We start from the raw sequence: 22,527 nt of genomic DNA on the forward strand, positions 1-22,527 counted from the left end.
TCTTTGAAACACATTTTTTGGGCCATGTCCACAATGACGAATTTTAGTATACAATTTTGTACAAATGCAAAATTGGTGCAATTGTTGTGATTTATAGTATTTAGTCTAATTTCTCTTTTTTCTTTTCCTCAAGGTCAGCTGAAATGATACATTTTAGTTTCTTCTGAAGCAGATAAAAAGTTCCTTTCTGAGCCAATGAAGTAGTTCTGTCTCTATGGTCTATCAAAGCAGTCACTGAGGAACAGATATGAAAGAAATGTTAAGGTAGGCAAAACAGTGGTCCCTCAAAGATGTTTGCATCCTAATCCCTGCAACCTGTAATATGTTTATGCACATCACAAAGGGGAATTATCCAGATTTATCCCAGTGGGTCCAATATAATCATAAGGGTCCCTAAAAGTGAAAGAGGGTAAGAGAGAACCTGAGAACTTATATGCTTACTAGAGGCCCGGTGCATGGATTTGTGCACTGGTGGGGGGGCGTGGCCTGTGGGGATCAGCCCGCTGTGGGAGTGCCGCTCATCCCGGTCAGCTGAGTGGCTGTGGACCTGCCCTCTGAGCGGCTGCTCCCACTGTGGGAGCGCTGCTAATCCTGGTCAGCAGAGCGACACTCCTACTGTGGGGGCACACTGACAACCAGGGGGCAGTGCCTGTGTTGAGCGTCTGCCCCTTGGTGGTCAGTGAGTGTCATAGTGACTGGTTGACCAGTTGTACTGGTCGTTCCGCTGTTTGGTCACTGGGTATATATATCCATCCTGTGGACACAGACAATAGTGTGGTGAAGACCTGGGGTGGGGAAGGGGCTGGGTAAAGGGGAGCAAAACGGGGTGGGGGTGGGTGCGGATAGGGGATATCTGTAATACTGCCAAAATAAAAAAATATACATATATTTAAAAAAGAGAGAGATAACCTGAGAGGTGGAAGTTTAACAAGGACTCAGCCTAACATTGCTGGTTCTGAAGATGAAGAATGGGGTCACCAGCCAAGGAATGCAGGTTGCATCTAGAAGTTGGGAAAGGCAAGAAAAGGGATCCTCCTCTAGTCTCCAGAAGGAACTCAGCCCTGCTGACCCCTCGATTTTAGCCCCATAAGACTTTTTGATTTTTGTCCTCCAGCACTGTAAGACAAATGTGTATTGTTTAAACCACAAAGTCTGTGGTAATTAGTTACAGCAGCAATGAGAGACTAACACTGTATGTAAATAATACTACAAATTTATAATTGTGCAAAAACAAATATATTATGGTTTCAAAAAAACTTTCAAATGATCGTATGAATAACAAAAATGATATTTCTCTTGATTATGTGGACATAAAAGTCAAGTAACATGTAATATAGTAAAATGTAACATTACAGATTTATTACTAACATTCATTTTTAATTAGCTGGTCAGAGACAAAATATTTCTTTACAATTTATTCTTTAGTCACTAGAAATGTCCTATTTGTGCACATGATCAGAGACTAGGAAAGAATTTTAACACTCCGGTGTGGGGTGAATTTCCCGCCAAAATATAAGATGGCGCGGGCAATTATTTAGGTTTCCCGCGCAAAATCAGGGATTTTTATGATACCTATTACCCCAATGGGAATGAAACGGTTCGCATACGCAGGTAGGTATCTTTGTGAACGGCAAACAAACAAATATTTGGTAATACGCAGTTACAATCGGCCCGAGTTTACACGTTTCCCGCACTCCACCGCAAATCTATATGAACCGAGTTAAGACGGCTCCCGCGGAGTACGCGCAATTCACGCGAGCCGACTTAACTCGTTTCCCCCACTCCAAGTGTTAATTACAACAGATGAGATTTTTGTTTGTACAAAGACAAGGTATTTTTCAGCCTGCTGGCATGGCTCAGTGGTTGAGCGTTGACCTATGAACCAGGAGGTCACAGTTCAATTCCTGATCAGGCCATATGCTCTGATTGTGGTCTTGATCCCCATCCAGTGTGGGGCATACAGGAGGCAGCTGATCAATGATTCTCTCTCATCATTGATGTTTCTATCTCTTTCTCCCTTTCCCTTCCTCTCTGAAATCAATAAAAATCTATTTTTAAAAAAAGTAAAAAAAAAAAAAAAAGGTATGTTTGATGCTGTCACTCTAAAGCCTAAAATACTTCTTTGACTAGTTAATACTAAAATGTATTGCCTGGCTCTCAAATCCCTTCATCTTACCAAAGTTAACTACTTAAATATATATAAAAACACTAAACTCTAATCATGCCATATGATCAACTATACTATCAACAGATTCTGCTCACTGCTAAATCTTCTCTATGGCATCTCTGCCCCACCTGGAATGCTCTTTCTCTTCTCTGCTTATTCAGCACAAATTAATTTTCTCTTACTATCCACAGCACTCATATTCTCTAACTGCAGTTTAGCTTCTATAATTACACATTATTCTCTACTAGAAGCCCAGTGCACAGGATTCGTGCACTGGTGGGGGGTGTGGCATGTGGGGATCGGCCTGCTGTGGGAGAGCTGCTCATCCCACCCAGCCTAGCGGCTATGGACCTGCCCTCTGAGTGGCTGCTCCCGCTGTGGGAGAGCACTGCTCCTATGTTGAGCATCTGCCCCCTGGTGGTCAGTGCACATCATAGCAACTGGTTGACCAGTCTTTCTGGTAGTTCCGCTGTTTGGTTGTTGGGCTTTTATTATATAGGATTACTTGCATGTTATTATTATTTCAGGTTGTATGTTTTGCTTCCCTGTTAGCTCCTTGATGATTGATGATGGCTGATGGGTACACAGGCATTCATTATACTAGTCTTTACTTTTGTATATGTTTGAAATTTTATAATAATACTTTTTAAAAAAAGACTATGGAGGCCCCCTTCTATCTGTAAGGCATTCTTTCAAGTTCTAGCACTGTAAGATTGGTTAAGTTGGTTCATTTCTAAACTTATACCTCTTTTGGTTGAAGAAACAGGATAGAAAATAAAGGTACAATGCTATGCTCAAAGGCTCATGGCCTATCCAATATAACAGTAGATTTCTATAAATTAGTGTACATTATTCAAGATAAAACTTTGACTATTGCTCTGTGGAAAGAAGCACACATAATTCAACTCACTGGTTAATAATTTATATAATCTTAGAAACCTTTGCTTTAACGTTATTGATATAGGATTCCTTGTTAGCATAATTCTGGCAAGAAATGATTGAGGCAGGTTTTCATCAACATTTAATAAAGACAAAGTTAGAATCAACAGTAAAACTTACTATTGCTAGTTTATACTATACAGTATTAACAACACAAAATGTTAATTAATTTCTAATTCTCTATTCTATTATTTAGATTTCATAAAGGTTGATTGGATTTGATCCATCATTTTACGGAAAATTAATTATTTCAAATACATGCACCACTTTATGCAACCTGCCTGATTTGCATTGAGGAAAATTCAGCAGAAGTAATTGAGGCACAAGCAAATACTGGCACTGACTGAACTCAATTTTCATTCCAAATTTCTGCAAAATCCCAAGGCACAGCAATATCAGATGCAAGGGGGAAAATAAACAAAAGCAATGTGAAAAGGGAACATGAAGAGAGAATATTACAAGAATCAGAGAACAAAGGGATTGCAAAACTATTTTAGTGCCATAGATGAGCAGTGAGGGCTTCATTCAGGCAAGGTGGAATAAGATATCATATGGCATCCTGACAATTGATGTCTTCATTTAAATGTAAGAATTTACATTCTAATTAGAAAGAATTTACATCTTAATCAGAGGCAGCTGTATTATCTTGTTACTGGTTTTTTCAAAGGTAATGAACTAAAGTACTGCTGTGCTTTTTCAACCAGAAACTAAATAGACAGCATCCAGTATTATTTTATAGCTTACCTGCTGTAAGCTGTTATTAATATTTTCAAAGATTAAATCTCTAACTAAAATCTTCAGAATGAAGGTTGTATTTGACATCACTAGAGTAGTATGATAAAGACTTATTTAAAGTATTTAAACAAATCCTTTTCTAACTTGTGTTTTAAATGCACTTATTTATCAAGCTAATAGAAGCCCCTTATGATTTATTAATATAATATTGTTTTCATTTGGGAGGATGTAGAACAGCTATTAAAGCAGACATGTATCATATTCTCGTGAAATCCACTTGTTCTTAAATTTACATTTACATATACTAAATACAAAATTTTACCATTTAAAGTGTATGGTTTTTTTCCTATGACATTTAACAGGGAAAGATGACAAATAGAATACTATTTTGCTTGTTTTATGCTATTTTGTTACTACCACATTAATAAAGTTTAAATTACTCTTTCACAGATACACACAATTCTGATGGTGCCCAGGAATGCTAGTTAGTGAAATTAAAGGCAATAATACATTCAAATTCATACTTTTCTATTATTCTAGGTTGTTCATGATGATGGCAGCTAGACCTAGGTATTGGTAGTTAGTGATATCTTTGCAAAATCAAGCCATCCGTCATATGAGAATCAGCATGAGCTCACTGACCCATGGCTAAGAAGAAATTGGGCTTGGCCTAAAAGAAATCAAGCAGGAGAAAATTACAAGTGTTAATAAAAATGTAAAATGCCACCTTTGTCCCTAGCACTGTGCATCTTTAGGTTATGGATACTTATTTTCATCAGCTGCATCATTAATATGAATTTGCAATATGAGGCAGTTTTTAATTTGTAGGTTTATGATTTAATTCATTATGTGTTTTTTTTTTTATTAAAGCGAAGAGAAAGAAAATAATAAAGACCAAAGTTATAGCTACCAGTCTATTAAATAAATGACTGATGTGGTTGATTCAGTCAAAATATTTGATTTAAAAAATTATAGAGAGAGTACAGAATAATTTTGAGCTACATACTTATCTTTATCATCACATTGATGTTCTGGATCCGTACATATAAAAGAAAAACAGGTCACATACAAATGTGCTATAGTTTAAGAAAAGGATAACAGAATCATTCCAGGTAGATAAAATGAGATGCAATTAATTTCAAGGTGGCATTTAACTAACCTAGGCCACCTTGATGACAAAGAGGAGATAATTATTAGTTCACTGGTGCTTTTTCTTGTATTTCCACTAAAGACATTTTATAGAGGAAATGACTCAGATGGGCCTGCCTGAATTACTGGCTCTGAAAGATGGCTTTACTAGTATATTGCTGTCAGAAGCTGTCAGCCTACTTTTGAAAGGTTTATTTGCCTATAGTTATTCTGTGTATGATTTGTTATGAGGGCACCTAACATTTCCCACATGGTACACACAGTGCCTTCATTTTCAAAAGTATCCCAGATAAAGTTTGTGATTATCCCTAGGTATAGTGGAATCTGTTTTCTTTCTCATAAAGAATATCTTTTTTTAAAAAGTACATCTTGCTTTTTATATTTACGTATGGTTCGAGTGTAATATCCCAGAGTGCTGTATCTGCCCTTGCCAGTTTTCTACTTGGTTCATGTTTACTCTAACCATAAACATTCATATTCAATGTAAGAGTATAATAAAACATAACATACGACTCTTCTTGCTCTATTGCTTGTTCCCTTATCACTTTGGGCTTCGATTACCGCAATTGTTTCCTAAATAGACTTCTTGCTTATAGTTACCTCCATCTAGTTCCTCTTTCATCGAACTGATAGTCCAAAGTCACAGGTTCTAGGCTGCCCTATTAAGCTCTGTTAGTTACATGATATAGAAAAGATATAGATTCTGTCACTGTCTGGGTCTTATTTTTCTTATCTGTAAAATGAAGAGGTGTGAAAAGCTTATTTTAATGATCTCTTTTTACCTAAAATTAAATGGCTCCTTTCTTACTGTGTCTGTCTACTCATTGTGTTTCAGTTATTTCATGCCTATTAACCTGAAATGCATTTTTCACACTGTCCACCCAAATCCTACTCATTTTTCAAGATCCATTTCAAATGTCATCTTCTCCACAATGCTGCTTTGCTAATGCTGGCCAACAATAATTTATTCTCTTTAAGTCATACATTCAACAAATATTTAGTGAGTCCCTACTCTGCATCAGGTACTGGGACTGCAAGAAATTTATGAGAGAAACATGGCCCATGCACTAAAAGAGCTTACAGTGTAGTGGGAAAGATAAGAACCTACTAACAAAGATTGTGATAAGTATAAGGAAGGCTGAGGGAGTGTGCACATGTACATTATTTATGTAGTATAATCAGAGAAGGCTTCTTTCTTATAGTATTCTTTGTACATAGAAACAACTAATAATTTAACCTATTATTATCTTAAGATGATATTTGACTTATTTTGTGTGTAAATTTTGCTTTCCAAACTAGATTGCAGTAACAATGATAGTTATTGTTGTAACTTAGGATTTAAGATGTGCCAATTATTGTACTGGACAATTCACATGTATTTTATCATTTCATCCTTAGAACAGAGTAGGTATACTCATCATTATCACGTTTTACTCAAGATGAGGAAAAAATCAGACAGTGAGTGGCAAGGCTGGGACTAACATCTATGTCTGAAATGCACTCCTTCTTGGAGACAAGGATCATATTTAGAGAGTTTGAGTATCAGTTGTTTGCATGTAACAGGCAGTTAACTCATAACACTTTACTTGGTTCTTTCAGTAGATGTTACATTTTCTGGAGGCAATTTCCAGTTCTGAGCATACACTTAATTGGCCTCTAAAGCTTTTCTTTTCTTTTTAAGATATTCTTATTGATTTCAGAGAGGAAGGGAGAGGGAGAGAGAAATAGAAACACCAATAATGAGAGAGAATCATTGGTTGGCTGCCTCCTGCACACACCTTACTGGGGATCAAGCCCATGTGCCCTACCAGGAATCAAACCATGACCTCCTGGTTCATAGGTCAACACTCAATCACTGAGCCACTCTGGCCAGGCTCAAAGATTTTCCTCAAAGGTAGAGACCTTTGGATTGAAAATACTGGGCAAAGGAATTTGTCATCTAGTTTCTAACAGTTTTTGATCATCTTATTCCTAACTGGAACCAAATTAGGTATGCATAATGTTTTCCTGTTAAGAACACGTGAATCTCATACCAGCAATTGTCTATTTTAAGTTTTATACTCTTTTGCTCAAATTATTTTGACTCAAAAACTAAAAATAGTCAATGGTAAGGATGTATAGATAGGAGAATTGTTGCACACACAGTAGGAAATTTAATAAAATCAATTAATGAAGGAAACCTTTCACAAAGTTGAGTTAGATCTTAGGCATGGTTAATCTAAAAGAGCAGCTTAAAGAAAAAAGTATATTTGATTCAGAATACACTTCAGCATTATTTTTTGTTGTGGCTTTCCCACTGCTGGCAAAAATGAGCATTTCTGAGGGCATTGTATTGAGTTCAAAACCAGAGCTTAAAAAAGCACCAGTTTATAAATTTGTTGTCTCTCACCTTTACTTGAATGAATTGGTAGCTTTTCTCTTCTAGATCCAGCCAGATTATAGTAAATGAGTGTTCTATTTACTTAGCTTTATTGAGACATAACTGATGTACAAAAAATGCACACATTTAATGTATAGGGTGGGGCAAAAGTAGATTTACAATAGTTCATATGGAAAAGAATACAATAATTAATAAGTAATAATATAAGAATAAACAATTATAGGCCTACTTAAAAAATGTATTTTTATTGATTTCAGAGAGGAAGGGAGAGGGAGAGAGATATAGAAACATCAATGGTGAGAGAGAATCATTGATTGGCTGCCTCTTGCATGCCTCCCACTGGGGATTGAGCATGAATCTGGGGCATGTGCCCTTGATCAGAATCAAACCTGGGACCCTTCAGTCCTCAGGCCGACACACTATCCACTGAGAAAAACCAGCTAGGGCAATAAGCCTACTTTTGCTGAACACTATATACATCTTGGTAAGTTTATATATATGCATATTCCCATGATACCATCACCACAATCAAGCACTAAACATACCCATCACCTCCAAAAATTTCCTTGTGTTCTTTCATGTTTATTTATTTTTTGGTGGTAAGAACACTTAATATGCAATCTATCCTGAATATATAACTTATTCATCTTGTATACCAGAAACTTTATATCCACTGAGCTACAATTCCCCACTTCTCCCACTCCCTGGATTCTCGCAAGCACCATTCTATTATCTGCTTCTATGAGTTTCACTATTTTGAATCCCTTACAAGATATTTATATGAAGAGGTTCTTAGTTAAGAAAATTATATGACATTGTCAATGAAAATTTGAAATCTTCATTGCAGATAAACTGAAATGTGGTTAATACACACATGTAGATAACTGAGAACTGGCTTTTAAAATTATGTCTTGAAGTGCACACTGCTAAACTTTTAATATACAAATAGGAATTTACTACGTTAAAAGACTGAAGAACAAAAATAAAATCAGAAAAAACACTCAATGTCTCTTTATAAACTAGAAAATAGATAAAAGCATCTTTTAACTAAAAAATAAGATCTACCAAATATCTGAAACGAAGTTATTCTTTTAATGGTAAAACAAAATACAGGAACAAAGATTTCACCAGCAAATTTAACTTATACTGTGAGTCCTGAACAATGCAATTGGATAGCAAAAAGAAATACAATGTATAAATAACAGAAAGGGAGAGACAAATGATCATTATTTGTAGAGAACATGATCATCCACTTGGATTTTATAGGTGAATAGTTTTTCACTGAAGTGAGAAACTATTAGCATTAGTGCGATGACTCAATAAAGTGGATGTACACAAGATCAACATTTAAGCATCAATACAAAAATGTACTGAAACAAAAAAAAAGAATCCCATTCACAACAGTTAGAAATAAAACCCTCACAAAATATTTAGAAAGTAAATCTAATATGAAATGCACAAGACTATGCATTCCTTTTCACATTTATGTACTCAATAGGTGATGGGACTACAAAGATAAAGAAAATAAATAAATGACAAACTCATGGTGTCTGTCCTTACAGAGTTTATAAAGTATAGTGGGTGAAAAACTTTAAAGAATTTACCAGTAAATATAAAAATAATGAACCAATAAGTGCTGTGAAGAAGTACATGGTGCCTTGAGGATATATAAGAGGAGAAATTTAGTGAGAGAGGTTGTGGAAGGCTTCCCTGTGGGAGAAATTATTCTGGAGCCCCAGAAAGCATTATCTAGGTGGAGAATGGGGGGCAGTGGGGTGGAGAATGGAAAAGGTATTCTAGGAAGACTCAGAATCAAGTGTAAAGACCTTGTGGCAAAAGAGAACAATGCCATTTTAAGGAACTGAAACTAAACAATAAAAGGATATGTGGTAAGCTGTATAATGCCCTTGCCTACCTGCAAGATGCCCATGTCCTTAATCCCTAGAACTTGTGAATATGTTATGGAGGGTGAAAGGGACTTTTCAGATGGGATTAAGTTAAGGATCCTGAGACTAGGAGATGGTCCTGGACCCGATGTAATCACAAGAATCCTTATGAGAGGAAGGCAGAAGTGTCAAATTCAGAGAGAAGGTGATGTGATGATGGAAGTAGAGGCTGGAGTGATCACCCAGAAGCCAAGGAAAGCTGGCAGTCTCTAGAACTGGTAAAGGCAAGATATGGATTCTCCTCCAGAGCCTTCAGAAGAAACTAGCCTTACAGATACTTTGAGTTTTATTCTATTAAGACTGACTTTGGACTTCTGATCTCTAAAACTGTAACATAAATTCGGGTTATTTTAAATCATAAAATTTATGCTTATTTGGTACAGCAGCAATAAGAAACTCATACAGATTTAATATAATTTAAAGAAAGTATCAACTATCAAAGTAGAATTGATGAATTTTTACCATGAAATTATATGGCATATATGAATCATAGAATAAATAATATACAAAATAAAATAAAATACATAGAATAAATAAAATACAAATATATGAATCATAGAATAAATAAAATACAGTATATCTATTTCAAACAGATACACTGTAGAAGAAACTTTCTACAGAATAAAGGGAAGTTTAATAGTGAGTCCATTAAAACTCTCACATTTACGACTTAAAAGATGATTCAATATTTGTTGTATTTAAAAGCTTATTTTCAATAGATTATACCTGCTAAAATGAAGACTTTGACCAGTTGATATCTTCAGTTGAATATCAAGGATATTAGACAGTATTCCTACTAACATGACTTATAAGGTTTATTTCATACCTGTACTGGTATATACATGAAATTATGTATATTGGTATTAAATATTATGTTACATAAAGAAATACATCATTCAGAAAATTTAAAATGTAGGGTGTCAAACATATGTAAGGTTTAAACACCACAAAGATTAATTTAATACCTATCTCTTACCTTTAGAGAAATTACTAAATATTTTCATAATGGTACCCTATTTTTTCCTTTGAAAAAATGAAATTAAAAAATGACATAGCCACATTATTACTTATTAAGAAATATAATAACTACACTATGATTATAGAGAAATTTAACATCTGTAATATTGTTTTTGAGAAATGATTAAAATGTCAAATAGATTCTGAATCTGCATATTTCAAGTCTGTATAGCAATAATTTTTAAGTCTATAGTTTCCAGATAAATTAAATATAAGCACATCATATGATGACTTCGACAGTCTTAATTTTTAGGTATCAGAAAATAAACTTTATGTCATATATCATTGTATATTAAACAATTATAGTGCTTTCTTTCATCTAAATTAGAATTTGTTTAAGAAACAAAAACAGTATTGTGTCTTCTGTTTGCATCAACCACATATGGTTTTTAAGTAGCTGAGAAGTTTTTCTATTTCAAACAGATACAAAAATCTACAACACAAGAACAGGATCTTAAATGTTAAGAGATAATTTGCCTCAAACTAAATGTATTGTTTTTTTGAATACTCTATTACTGTTGTAAGTAGAACAAACACACAGATGGCATGGGCCATAAAAATATAATTAAGCTTTACAGTATTGTTCCTATCAGGTTTCAGAAGTGTGCTTTAGCTTAAGTAAGAGTGCTGGATATGTGATTACATATAATATCCTGAATCTTAAGTTTGTGGATAAATATATAAAAAGGTGGTATATTTAGCTGTTTCATATCATTTCCATTTCACCCCACATTCTTGGCCTTCAGTATCAAATAAGTTGAGAATAATTTTAGGAGAGGGTATATTAACTGAGATTAAAAAAGCAATTGTACTCATTCTTTTTCAATCAGAAAACACTTTGATTTCCTTAAACAATAAACCAATATTTACCACCAGAGATGTCACAGCTTGCTCTAGGGTAACCTAGCTGGATAACCACAGCCAAAGACATTGAGGAGACAAACTTCTGAGACTCCTTTTTGTCTAATTATTATGCTTTTTGCACAGGGAAACCACTAATATGAGACTCTGCTCTTTTAGTGTCTCATCAAGGTGATGTGCCCCACGTGACCTGAGTCCACTTGTGATGTGAACTGATCACTTGCTCAAGTTGTTAATCAGGTTTTTGTACTGTAAAGTCATAATTCTTCCCTTTGTAACTGACTAGTAGTTTGGAAATACTTAGAGATTCTATCAATATCCTATTCCTCAACAATCCATCAGCCACTTTAGCCTCCATTGACAATTCCTGTCTGAACTGAATACAACTATGATTGTCAAATGATGATTTTCTATTTCATTATTCCTCTAGTTTATTCGTTGGTATTCGGTAAGAAAGAGGTTTCTCTTTTCATCTATCTATCTATCTATCTATCTATCTATCTATCTATCTATCTATCTATCCATCCATCTGTCTCAGTATAGACTCATGGATTTCAATTTTACTGCTATACTTTCTGTGCCCCAGCCCCATAATCAGCTATTTTGCCAAAGCCTTTCTTCCCTCACTTTTTCTTTTTTTTAAATTTGTGGTAAATGATACCTAGAAACCAATGTCTGGGTACTTGGAGAATTCCTTAGGTTTTTATTGCTTCCAAGCTCTCCAGAAAATAAAGCTAAGAATATATGTATGTATATAGTACATATACAACATATAGATGAATCTATAACTCTTCTTGTATTTATCTGTATACCAGGTACTGGTTAATAATGCAAATTTTGTAATAAAAGAAAACATGATAATTTCAAGAGAAACATCAAAAGTGCTTTATTCAAAGTAATGTCCATCACTAGCTACACATTATCTTTCAGGTAATTTGTGGATACCATCCCAATAGAACTTTTCTTGTTTTGAGGCAAACCATTCAGAGACCCAATTTTCCACTTCTTCGTATGTTTTGAAGTGCTGCTCAGAAAGTGTGTGTGCCATCGATAGGAACAACTGGTAATCTGAAGGAGCAAGGTCTGGTGAATACAGCGGGTGGGTTCATACTTCCCAGGCAAGATCTTTTAACGTGTCTTTAACTGGTTTTGAAGTGTGTGATGGTGCATTATCATGAAGCAAAATTACTTTGCCATGTCTTCTGGCACATTTTGGTCGTTTCAAGATCAAAGCATGGTTCAAATTGATTATTTGTTGTTGGTAGCGATCAGTATTAACTGTTTCACCTTCCTGATCCCACCAAACGCAGAGCATTATCTTCTTTCCAAAGCGATTTGGCCTTGCAGTCGATGTTGATGGTTGACCTGGATCAACCCATGATTTTGTGCATTTGGAATTCTCAAAATAAATCCACTTTTCATTGCCAGTCACAATTCAATGCAAAAAAAACTTTCGTGCTGTTGAAGCAACATTTTACTGATGACTTTTCGGTTTGCCATTTGTCTTTCGTTCAGTTGATGTGGCACCCATTCTCCTTCCTTTAAAATCTTTCTCAGTGCTTGTAAACGATCGGAAATTGTTTGCTGAGCAATGTTTAATCTTTCTGCAAGTTGTTTTTGAGTTTGACAAGCATCTTCATCCAATAATGCTTGTAATTGTTGGTCTTCAAACTTTTTTGGTTGACCTGGACGTTCTTTGTCTTTCACATCGAAATCATCACTTTTAAAGCGTTTAAACCAGCGTTCACAAGTATCTTGAGACAGAGCATGTTCACCATAAGCTTCCCAAAGTATACAATCACTTCCAGCAGCACTTTTCTTCAAAATAAAGTTATGAATTAAAACTTCCTGCAAATGTTCTTTTTTTTGGGTACGAAATTCGACATTTTTAAACGTAAAAATATCTATGTTAACAACTTCAGAAAATTTGACATATGAAGTTTTGAAGTTTGCTGTAAATACAACAAAATAGCATACATATCAAATCGCATAAATATCAACATATGTGTAACTCCATCTATTGAAAAAATCCGCATTATTAACTGGTACACCTGGTATGTGTGCGAGCATGTGTGAGTGGTGTAGACCCACGAGCAGTTGTGTGTATTTTTTCTAAAATTATCTCTTTCAACTGTCAAGCAATATTTTCCAGTTTAGCAGACCAAAATTTTTATACAGTATATTCACATGCCACATAATTACATATATTTTGATCTTAACCCCTTTTAACCTTAGTCTTGTAAGATTGAGAAGTACTGGTCTTTTATTTTGCCTTCTTACAGCAACCACCTTGTCCTCATTCCATTTCCATCATTGCATTAGCAAAGAAAATTCTGTTAGAGTTAGAGAATCAAATAGGAAGAAACATAGGAACACATTATTTAAATTTTCGTATGAATACAGCAATGCTATTACAAGTATATGTACACAAAATGTATATTTTTTGTTCATTCCCAATACAAAATTATAAAAAGGATTTGGAAAAATATTTTAAAAATGTTTTTATTGATATTTTAGAGAGAGGGGGGAAAGAGAGGGAGAGAGAGAAACATTTTTGTGAGATAGAAACATCAATCAGTTGTCTCCTGTACACACCCTCACTGGGGACTAAAATCACAACCTGGGTACATGCCCTGACTGGGAATTGAACCAGCAACCTTTCAGTGCATAGGACAAGGCTCAACCAACTGAGCTACACCGACCTGGGCTGGAAATATATTTTAACTATTTTCAAACATATAGTTGAGAATAATAAATAACTCAGAGATAAAGGGTTTATCTAAAATAGGCTTAGGGAACCAAAATTTATCAATTTAACACAAATATGTGTTTAAAGTTTCAAATTTAAGTATGCTATGCATATTTTATACTGAATTAAACTAACAAACCGCCCCCGCTACAGCTGGGAAGGTTAAACAACAGTATTCAAATCTGATGTAGATATAACAGCTGTTCAAATGCCAGGGAGTATTTTACTTGAAAATGTGACCATTTAGTTCTGTTAAATATAAACTACTATTCTGGCCGTGAATGCTTTATTTCCCCCCAAAAAAATCCTTAAAATGTTCATTTCCTAATATGTAGTAGAATCACTTTTGAAATTCCATGATTTTTCTTCTTGAACTTAACTTTCTCTGTCCCAACTTCCTAAAAAACGGAGTGGAATAATTCTCTTCTAACCTCATCTCCCATCTTCCGCACTCCATTCACATCATTAGCTGCTCATGACAATACAAAAATAATATAATTAATAACTGGAAGAGTGGTACTGCTTTTGAAGGGGCACTGATTAATTGTACTTAAATTCCTAATTTTTGACAGAAACAAATTCAGACATTTTAAATTATAGACAGTAATTCCATCATGGCTACACTGTGCACATGTTAAATTATGAATTGTATAACTACAATTCTCAAGGATAAGACAAAGAAATAAAATTCTAAAGTTTCCAAGACTAACTACAAATATATTTAATTTAAAGAATGTCATCAACCTTAAAAGTACATTGGCTTATTTGTAAATGGAGGAGGTGGTGCATTACTCAACTTCTTGAGACATAGGAAAAAGTGAGATGATTTTAAAGAAATTATTTCCCAAGAGACAACTCCTTAATCTGCTATCCAAAGGAAAACATAACTTCCTCCTCCATTATACTTCAGAAACTGAGAAGAAAGCTCTGATACAGGGAAACTTTCTTTCTTAATCTTTATTGTTGAGAGCATTACAGATGTGCCCCCCCGCCCCACCATTGTCCCCTCCACCAGGTTCCTGCCTGGCCCCAGGCCTTTCATCACCTATGTTTTCAGCAGGATGAAGACACAAGCTATGCACAGAGGCATTATCATCCTACTGGAAAGGGAAACAAAGACCCAGAGATAGATAACTCTTCTAAAGTCATATGGAAGTCCAAGGCTGCTTCTCAACAAGAACCCAGTTTTTATCAGCATGTTACATCCTTTGAGCGGGGATAGAGTCTAGATCTCTCCGCTCCTTCCCTAATAAATATAGAGAACTTGCCACATGTCAGAAACTCTGTTAGGCTATGGGATTCAATGATGAACAAGACATTTGTGGTCTCTGTGTTTAGGGAACTGAGCATGTAGAAGGAGATGAGAAAAGTAATTGCAATGCAGTATGGTTACCGCTATGTTGAAGTAAAGGATGCTATGAAAGAACAAATAAGGGATGGATCAGAGAAGCCCCAAAGGGGGCAGTGACATTTGATGTAGCCTGAGGAATAAATGAAAGTTAGCTTGGTTGACATGACACTGGTAGGTGGTGGAGGAGCTGTTATATGGAGAGTTCTAATCACAGGCAACTCTATGCATGAATATACTTTTGAGGAATTGAAGAATTTAAGGATAGCACAAGAAAATTCCTCTTTTGCTAACCTTGTCCTGCTCTTGCTCTTCAGCAAAGCAGAGTGGAGAATCAGCACCCAACATCCCACACTACTCTAATATGAGCAATGGATAAGAAGTAAATGGTAGATGTTTTGGGACAGGTGGGACTTACTATGTCCTTGGAAATGGAAATCTATGGCTTACTTTTTTTTTTTTTAACGGAAAGACAGGTCAACTCAGAAACTGTTCTCTGAAGAGTTTTCAAAATTCATTATCACAGTAGTGGGGCAGCAAAGAGTAAAGAAAAGATCCCACTACTGGAAGTGCTATATTTATTTTAGATTTCAGAGCATAGCACTTATTGACGTGAACTTGGCTGGCTAATCTGTATTACATTTTAGGTGCTTCACAGTTATAAAATGAAGGAGTAGTAAAGGATGTCTATACTCTTCCCTCCTGCTGTACTATTTGGGCTCTGTGAACAATTCAAGTACGCATCACAGTATCAAGACTGCTCCTTGATCCCTCTGAGTTCCTTTAAGCCATTGTAGGAACCTTTCCATTCAAGCAGAGCAGCTCTGATTTTGTCAGATTTTTAAATTGGGCTTCTGAATAAATATTTTAGAGAGATAAAAGTTTCCATGGCTTAACAAATTAGAATATCACTTTCCATTTCATTTCTTTGTTGCATCAACCCCCAACACTTAAATCCTTACTTAGTAACTTGAACATGGGGCAATTTTCCATTTGCTATGAATTTTCTTATTGCATAAATCTCTGAGTTCTTGAATGATGTTCCCATACCCTGATAAGATATTTATTATTCAGTAAACGACTGATTAAGGGATAAATTCTATCAAAATAACTAGCTCTGTGTCATCTCAGAGTTTCAGGGAAAATGGTATTAGAAATACTTATATTCCTAGTTCAGAATTGTCATTATAAACATTGTGTTTATTGTCCTAAATTCAGAAATAACAAACATGTCTTTTGGTTGAACAAGTGGAAATATATGTGCTGTTTTATTTGGTAAGGTTAAGACAACACTGGCAGTTAGTAAAGCAGCCCTAAATTTACAATGGACTATTTTTTTAAGCTTGAAGATAAAATTGAGGGTTTATAAATGAGAAAATGATGTACTAAGAGCAAGACACTAAATCAATTTTAAATATGAAACACAATTTATGTCTGACTTTAAAACTCATCTGCAAAACATTAATCTACACAAAGGCCAGAAGCTGAGTGAAGCATAATTTGTGAAACTGATACCTTTCATCACAACCTCTAACTGAAAAGGTCATTAGATATATTATATCTAAGTGAGCAGCTTATCCCTGCTTCATTACTGATAATTAAGACAAGTAATATTTTCTTGACAGTAATGTGTCCGTTAACAGATATAGTCTAGTTTGCATAAAATAAGCATTAATTACCATAGTACTACCACAGATTTAAAAAAATTAAGTACCTGTATAACATGGCTTCATTATTTTTTCCCTTAATTTCCTCAAAGAATTAACAGGCTCAGAAAACATAATGTACATATTAAGAAATTCATCTTTCGGCATGTTTTAAATTCATAAGGTACATAACTAAAAAGGTATTTTGAGAAAGAGATAAATGGAAATGACTGGATGTTAAATTATCTGCACTAACTTGCTTTACTGAGATACTTGAAATGCAACTTAAGATGCAGCAGCTTTTTAATATTAAGACTTCTTAAGTCTAAATGTAGGACATTTGGGGAGGTATTAAACAGTATTCTGAATTAAAATCATTTCCAGAGTATCTGACTGAAAACCAAACATTAAAGAGCCACAGAAGTACTTTGGAAAGGTCTCAAATAAGAAAGCATGAGTTGAACTGCTCAGTAAAGGAGACCTTAAGTACTACTAGTAATGGTGACTATTTACTATGTGACTAATACGTACTATGTGTACCAGGTACTTACATAATTTTCTCAGTTTATCCTCACAGCCATCTCATGAGGCTAATATTACAGACCAAATTTTACAGATGAAAAGAAAAGGTGAAATAACTTGCTTTCAGTAACATAACTAGCAAGTGGTGGGCTGGGTCTAACGGACTCTGAAGTCCACACACTTCAGTAATATCCTACATATTCTTATCAACAGATTTGGGTGTTTGAAGTGTTCCTTTTATTTATTTATTTTTAGGACAGCCAACCAAATACTTCTTAAGTATCAAGAACTGAAAGTCAACAGGGCATTTGTTCAGTAGCGTGTAAGAAAACTGACACTTGAAATTAAATAAGAAAAAGGGCATAAGTAGTCATTGATGGTCTGACATTTTTAACCGGGTGTCCTTCCAAACTGGAGTTTACCAGGCCAGCTTTGAATACGTGGTTCATCTTTATAAAAGGCTGAGCAATAAGGCAGGCATTGTATCTCAGTACCTTAATCAATAAAAATGATAATGATGTCTAACTTAAAAGTTGTGGTGAGAATTAAATGAATAAACACATTTGCTCTTTGGCCTCTCCTTCACATTAACATACAGATAAATGAAATTAGACAGATAGTACTGTGGCTGACAAATAATAAACATTAAAAAGGTGAGGCACGCCCTAGTTGATTTGGCTCAGTGGATAGAGTGTTGGCCTGTGGACTGAAGGGTCCTGGGTTCGATTCAGGTCAATGGCACATGCCCGGGTTGCGTGCTTGGTCCCAGTGGGGGGCATGCAGAAGGCAGCCAATCAATGATTCTCTCTCACCATTGATGTTCTTATCTCTCTTTCTCTCTCCCTTCCTCTCTGAAATCAACAAAACTATATTTTAAAAAAATGTTGTGCCACAGGTAACATTCCCAAGGTTATATAACTATGTTAAACAACTAATTAGCAGAAGAGGAAAGGAAAGCAAACATATAAACACAGGTGATGAGTACATGCCTACCAAACATACAGCTGTACAGAGATATAAATATGGCTAGAAGGATTAATGGAATGGTGTGTAGTTTCCAAAATGATTGGCATTAGCAGGGTTTCAATGCAAGAACGTGCTTTAGCTGAGCAAAATAACAGTCGTATTCTCATATAGTTGTGCATCGGTTGGAAACAGATTCACTAAAGATATCTATACTTAAAAGTTGATTCTTTCTGTAAAGTCCCCCATGATACAAGTGCCTTACACATGTAAATGCATTATTATCTCAGGTGGAAAATAATAATCACCCACATGGCTTTCATATTTTTAAATAAAGTTATTACCAAATAAGAATTTTATTGGCCAAAGACAGTAATTCCAGGGCCAGCATTTTCTTTAAAGAAAAGAAAAAAAAATCAAAATAGATGAGGATAGAAAGTTACTATAATCACTCTTTCTCATTAACTCAGACTTTGTAACCTATTCAGTAGAAGTGGATATCGGTTACATTGAAATAACTTTGTCTCATAAATGAAGTTCTATATTTACTTTTCTACAAAGTCAGTACAAAGAAACCACTGCAATATTAAAGATGCAAAATGTACATGGAAAAGTAGTAATATTTGACTGGTCAATGACCCAACATTATTGGATTGTCTACCGTGTGTGCTCTCTCACTTGAAGGGAGAAGAGGCAGATAGATGGACAGGACTGCTGCGGAGGTCTCTTAATTTGCCACATGAGGAAAGGGAAGAAAGCAGCTATGCCCTAAATGTTGGTCGCTTAGCCAGCAGAATGAGTTGGAAACAGATAGGCTCAGGATTCAGGTGCTCCTTTGGCTAAATCTTGACTTTGTTATCTAGTAGTCATTTGATCTTGTGTAAGGTCCCTCACATGTAAAAATCGCCTAATCGCCTATTTTGCAAGAATTGTTCTGAAGATTAAATGAGATAATGCTTGTGAAAACACATGGCATTTTCTTTTCCTTCCTTTACGAGAGGAGTGATATTTTGGGACCACCAATATTCCCATGGTATATAATGGACTGTGGAGGGTAGAATTATTGCCTGTTACTGAGCACTTCTCCAGATTCCCATGAGCACAGCTAAGCTCTGCTGGCTGTGTAAAAAAACATTCCCACCACAACAACCATTAGGCCTTGTGCCAAGCCTTTTAAACATATTAACTTATTTAATCCTGACAACCATGCATGTGGAAGGGGCTACTATTGTCTCTATTTTACAGATGAAGAAACTGAGGAAGAGAGATAAGTATTGGAGCTAATTTTCAAATTCAGGCCACCAGACTGCAGAGCCTCACTCTAAATCACCACACTGTCGAATTTATAGAGCACATAAACATAAGATAAGAAATTAGTAGGTATAGACTTCCCATCCCCAGCACAGAGCTAGGCAGGGGCTTTGACATACGTTAATTCTCCAGTCTTTCTGTCCTCCATTCTGACAAGTGCTTCAATCCAAAGAGCAGTTAGGAAGGAGAAAAGAGACGGATTATCTGAGTGATTGAGCCACTATTTCCAAGTAAGCCTACTGAAGCTAAAAGCATCCTCAAAAGAACAAGAAGACACCAATTGATAATACTTTTATTAGTTTATGAAATAAAGAGTCTATGCTCAAAAGCTTCTCAAAGTACTAAAGTGACCCTTGAGCAAGGTGCTTACATGTCATCAGAACTTGGTCCAGCATTCCACTCAGTGATGAAGTTAAAATCCCATAAAGTAGAGAAACCCCAAATCCTAGTCTAATTTACTGCTCTCTCAGTAATGATAAAAGCTGCAAATAAGAAATCTCTTAATTTTTTCTCTAAACTGACCTCTTTTTGTGTAGATGCAAATTAATGTAGCATATATGTAGAATTCAAGGACTCTCATGATTTCTCTGTCTCTAGGCACTTCTGCACACTGTTCACTTTATAATATAGCGAGTGACCATGTGCATTAAAATAGTAACACTGGAAGTTCATTTTCTAGCAAAATATTACTAATTCTTCAACTTCAACATTAATGAAACAGGACAGAATGACTATATTCTATTATGAAATTTCTTTTACTTCAATATATCTGGTAAGACTTACTGGGAGTCTAAAAAGACCCTAAGAATGGAAGGAGAGAATGTTTGAAAATATTAGGGTTATCTTTAGATTTTCTTTCAAATGCAACTACTTGGGTTATGACTTTCAAAGGTCAATTATTTTTGGCTAAATAAGTAGAAAATTGGTCCTGGTAAGCAGGCATGTATCTCCTGGGGGTGAGGTTGGAGGTGGGGTAGGGAGAAACCATTGCATTATATTACAGCAATGATACAATAATTTACCATAATTTCACATTCACATATATAAACAGTATTAGCATAATACCATTCTTTGTAGAAAGGGATGTTAACATTTAGAGGGTTGTAATTATTTTAGGAATAATGAGTTTCTATAAGGCATCTGTTTTTTTCCAAAGTATTTTGGTTAAAGCCTGATTTGCGTGAAAACATCAATAACCTCTTGCTCCAGACTGAGAGCATCAGCAAGCTTTAACAGATGGCCTCATTTAAAAATCATTTGTAAGATATCTCACATTTATCCAACACGCTGTCAACTTCTTCCTTTTATTCAATCATGATTTTACATATTTCTGTCATAAATATTTTTTAAGCCTGTGCATTCATGGAAATCACACAATTTAGTATTTATACTTAATTTGGTTTGGGGGCAGCCCTGATTCTTTCACACTTATGTATGCCACGAGCCGAAAAATTACAGAATGATTAATTATAGAAAAATATAAAGTTTAACATTAACTTAGGAAATGCAACCTAAAGCAACATTTTAATCAAAGATCAAGTGGAAGAACAAAAGAATTGAAAAACTATCCTTCTGCCTGTTATTCTTTCTCCTTTCTTTCATACTGAAGAACCAGGAATAGAGTGCATATTTGTGTCTCTATTTCTTCACCTCCCGTTCACTTTTTATTTATTTATTTTACTTTTAAAAAATATTTGTATTGATTTCAGAGAGGGAGGGAGAGGGAGAGAGAGATAGAAACATTAATGATGAGAGAGAATCATTGATTGGCTGCCTCCTGAATGCCCCCAATGGGGATCGAGCCTGCAACCTGGGCATGCGCCCTGACTAGGAATCGAACCATGATCTCCTGCTTCAGAGGTTGATGCTTAACCACTGAGCCACATCAGTCAGATTCCCATTCACTTTTTTAAATATATTTTTTAAATTGCAAATTCCAGTCTTTAACCAATTATATGTAATCAAGGTCCTATATCCATATCCCTGAAACTCTTGGTCAATGGCCCATCACCCATGACCTTCACATTACTAAATAAAATGGACTGCTCTTTCCATGACTCAGTTGTTGATTTTTATTCATTGCTCAATACATATAGCGTTGTTCTTTATTCTCTCCTCAAAATTCTTTCTTCTCTCAATTTCCTTAAGATTATTCCATACGATTCTTTTGCCTTCTCTTCTGAATCTAAACACATTTTCTAATCTTACTTACTGTAAACACTTAACTACCAGCTATATAAGACTGATTCCCAAATTGTTATCTCTGGCCCATCTATCTCCCCTAAACCAATTCACACATCCAAATGTTCATAGGTTGCTTCACTTGCAGGGCCCATTCGACATGACCCAAACTGCACCTTTTCCTACGGTCCATACTTTAGTGAAAGACACCTATCCCATCATGTCATTCAAATAAGAAATTTGGATGCCACCTTAGACTTCTCCTTCTTCCTCACCAAGTGACTAAACTTAGTTGATTTTATTTCATTTCTGCGAGGTTCTTTCCTTATTTCAGGATATCATAATGATGATGATGACCTGGCCTCAGGCAATATTTTCCTAACTTGACTCTGCCTCCAGTCTTGTCATCCCCTTCAATTTATCTTTTCTTGCTGCTGCCAGAGTGATACTTCTAAAACACAAATCTGATCAGTAGTCTCTGTGCAAAATTCATAGCCCATGAGAGAGAACCAAAAATCACTCTCTCCAGAAATAACACCAATAAGGCTTCCTTCCCTTATTCAGGTAAACTAAAGTCAAAATGAAATAGTCAAATGCTTGCATCTAATTATAG

At 35.3% G+C, this 22,527-nt stretch overlaps 1 protein-coding gene and 1 long non-coding RNA gene across 4 annotated transcripts in view; one reads left to right on the forward strand and one right to left on the reverse strand.

Annotated features, from left to right (window-relative positions):
- Positions 1–22,527, reverse strand: part of ELP4 (elongator acetyltransferase complex subunit 4) — a 171,859-nt gene that overhangs the window by 50,780 nt on the left and 98,552 nt on the right. Inside the window, exon 10 of one of the 3 annotated variants that reach the window (XM_070428115.1) lies at positions 12,084–13,146. The exons of 1 other annotated variant lie outside the window; for it this stretch is intronic. In XM_070428115.1, coding sequence (XP_070284216.1) covers positions 13,099–13,146 — 48 coding nt within the window. In that variant the 3' untranslated portion in view covers positions 12,084–13,098. Of the gene's footprint in view, positions 1–12,083; positions 13,147–13,178; positions 13,528–22,527 lie in introns of those variants that run through there. One more of the 3 variants, XM_070428116.1, reaches the window with a different exon arrangement.
- Positions 1–22,527, forward strand: part of LOC139018993 (uncharacterized) — an 81,176-nt gene that overhangs the window by 34,060 nt on the left and 24,589 nt on the right. The window contains exon 3 of the long non-coding RNA XR_011472965.1: positions 134–264. This is a non-coding gene — a long non-coding RNA (uncharacterized lncRNA). The remainder of the gene's footprint in view (positions 1–133; positions 265–22,527) is intronic.

This window comes from Myotis yumanensis, unplaced genomic scaffold (assembly GCF_028538775.1).
Source record: "Myotis yumanensis isolate MYYU_CA2020_CCGP unplaced genomic scaffold, mMyoYum1.0.hap1 SCAF_10, whole genome shotgun sequence".
In the NCBI taxonomy this organism is placed as follows: Eukaryota; Metazoa; Chordata; class Mammalia; order Chiroptera; family Vespertilionidae; genus Myotis; species Myotis yumanensis.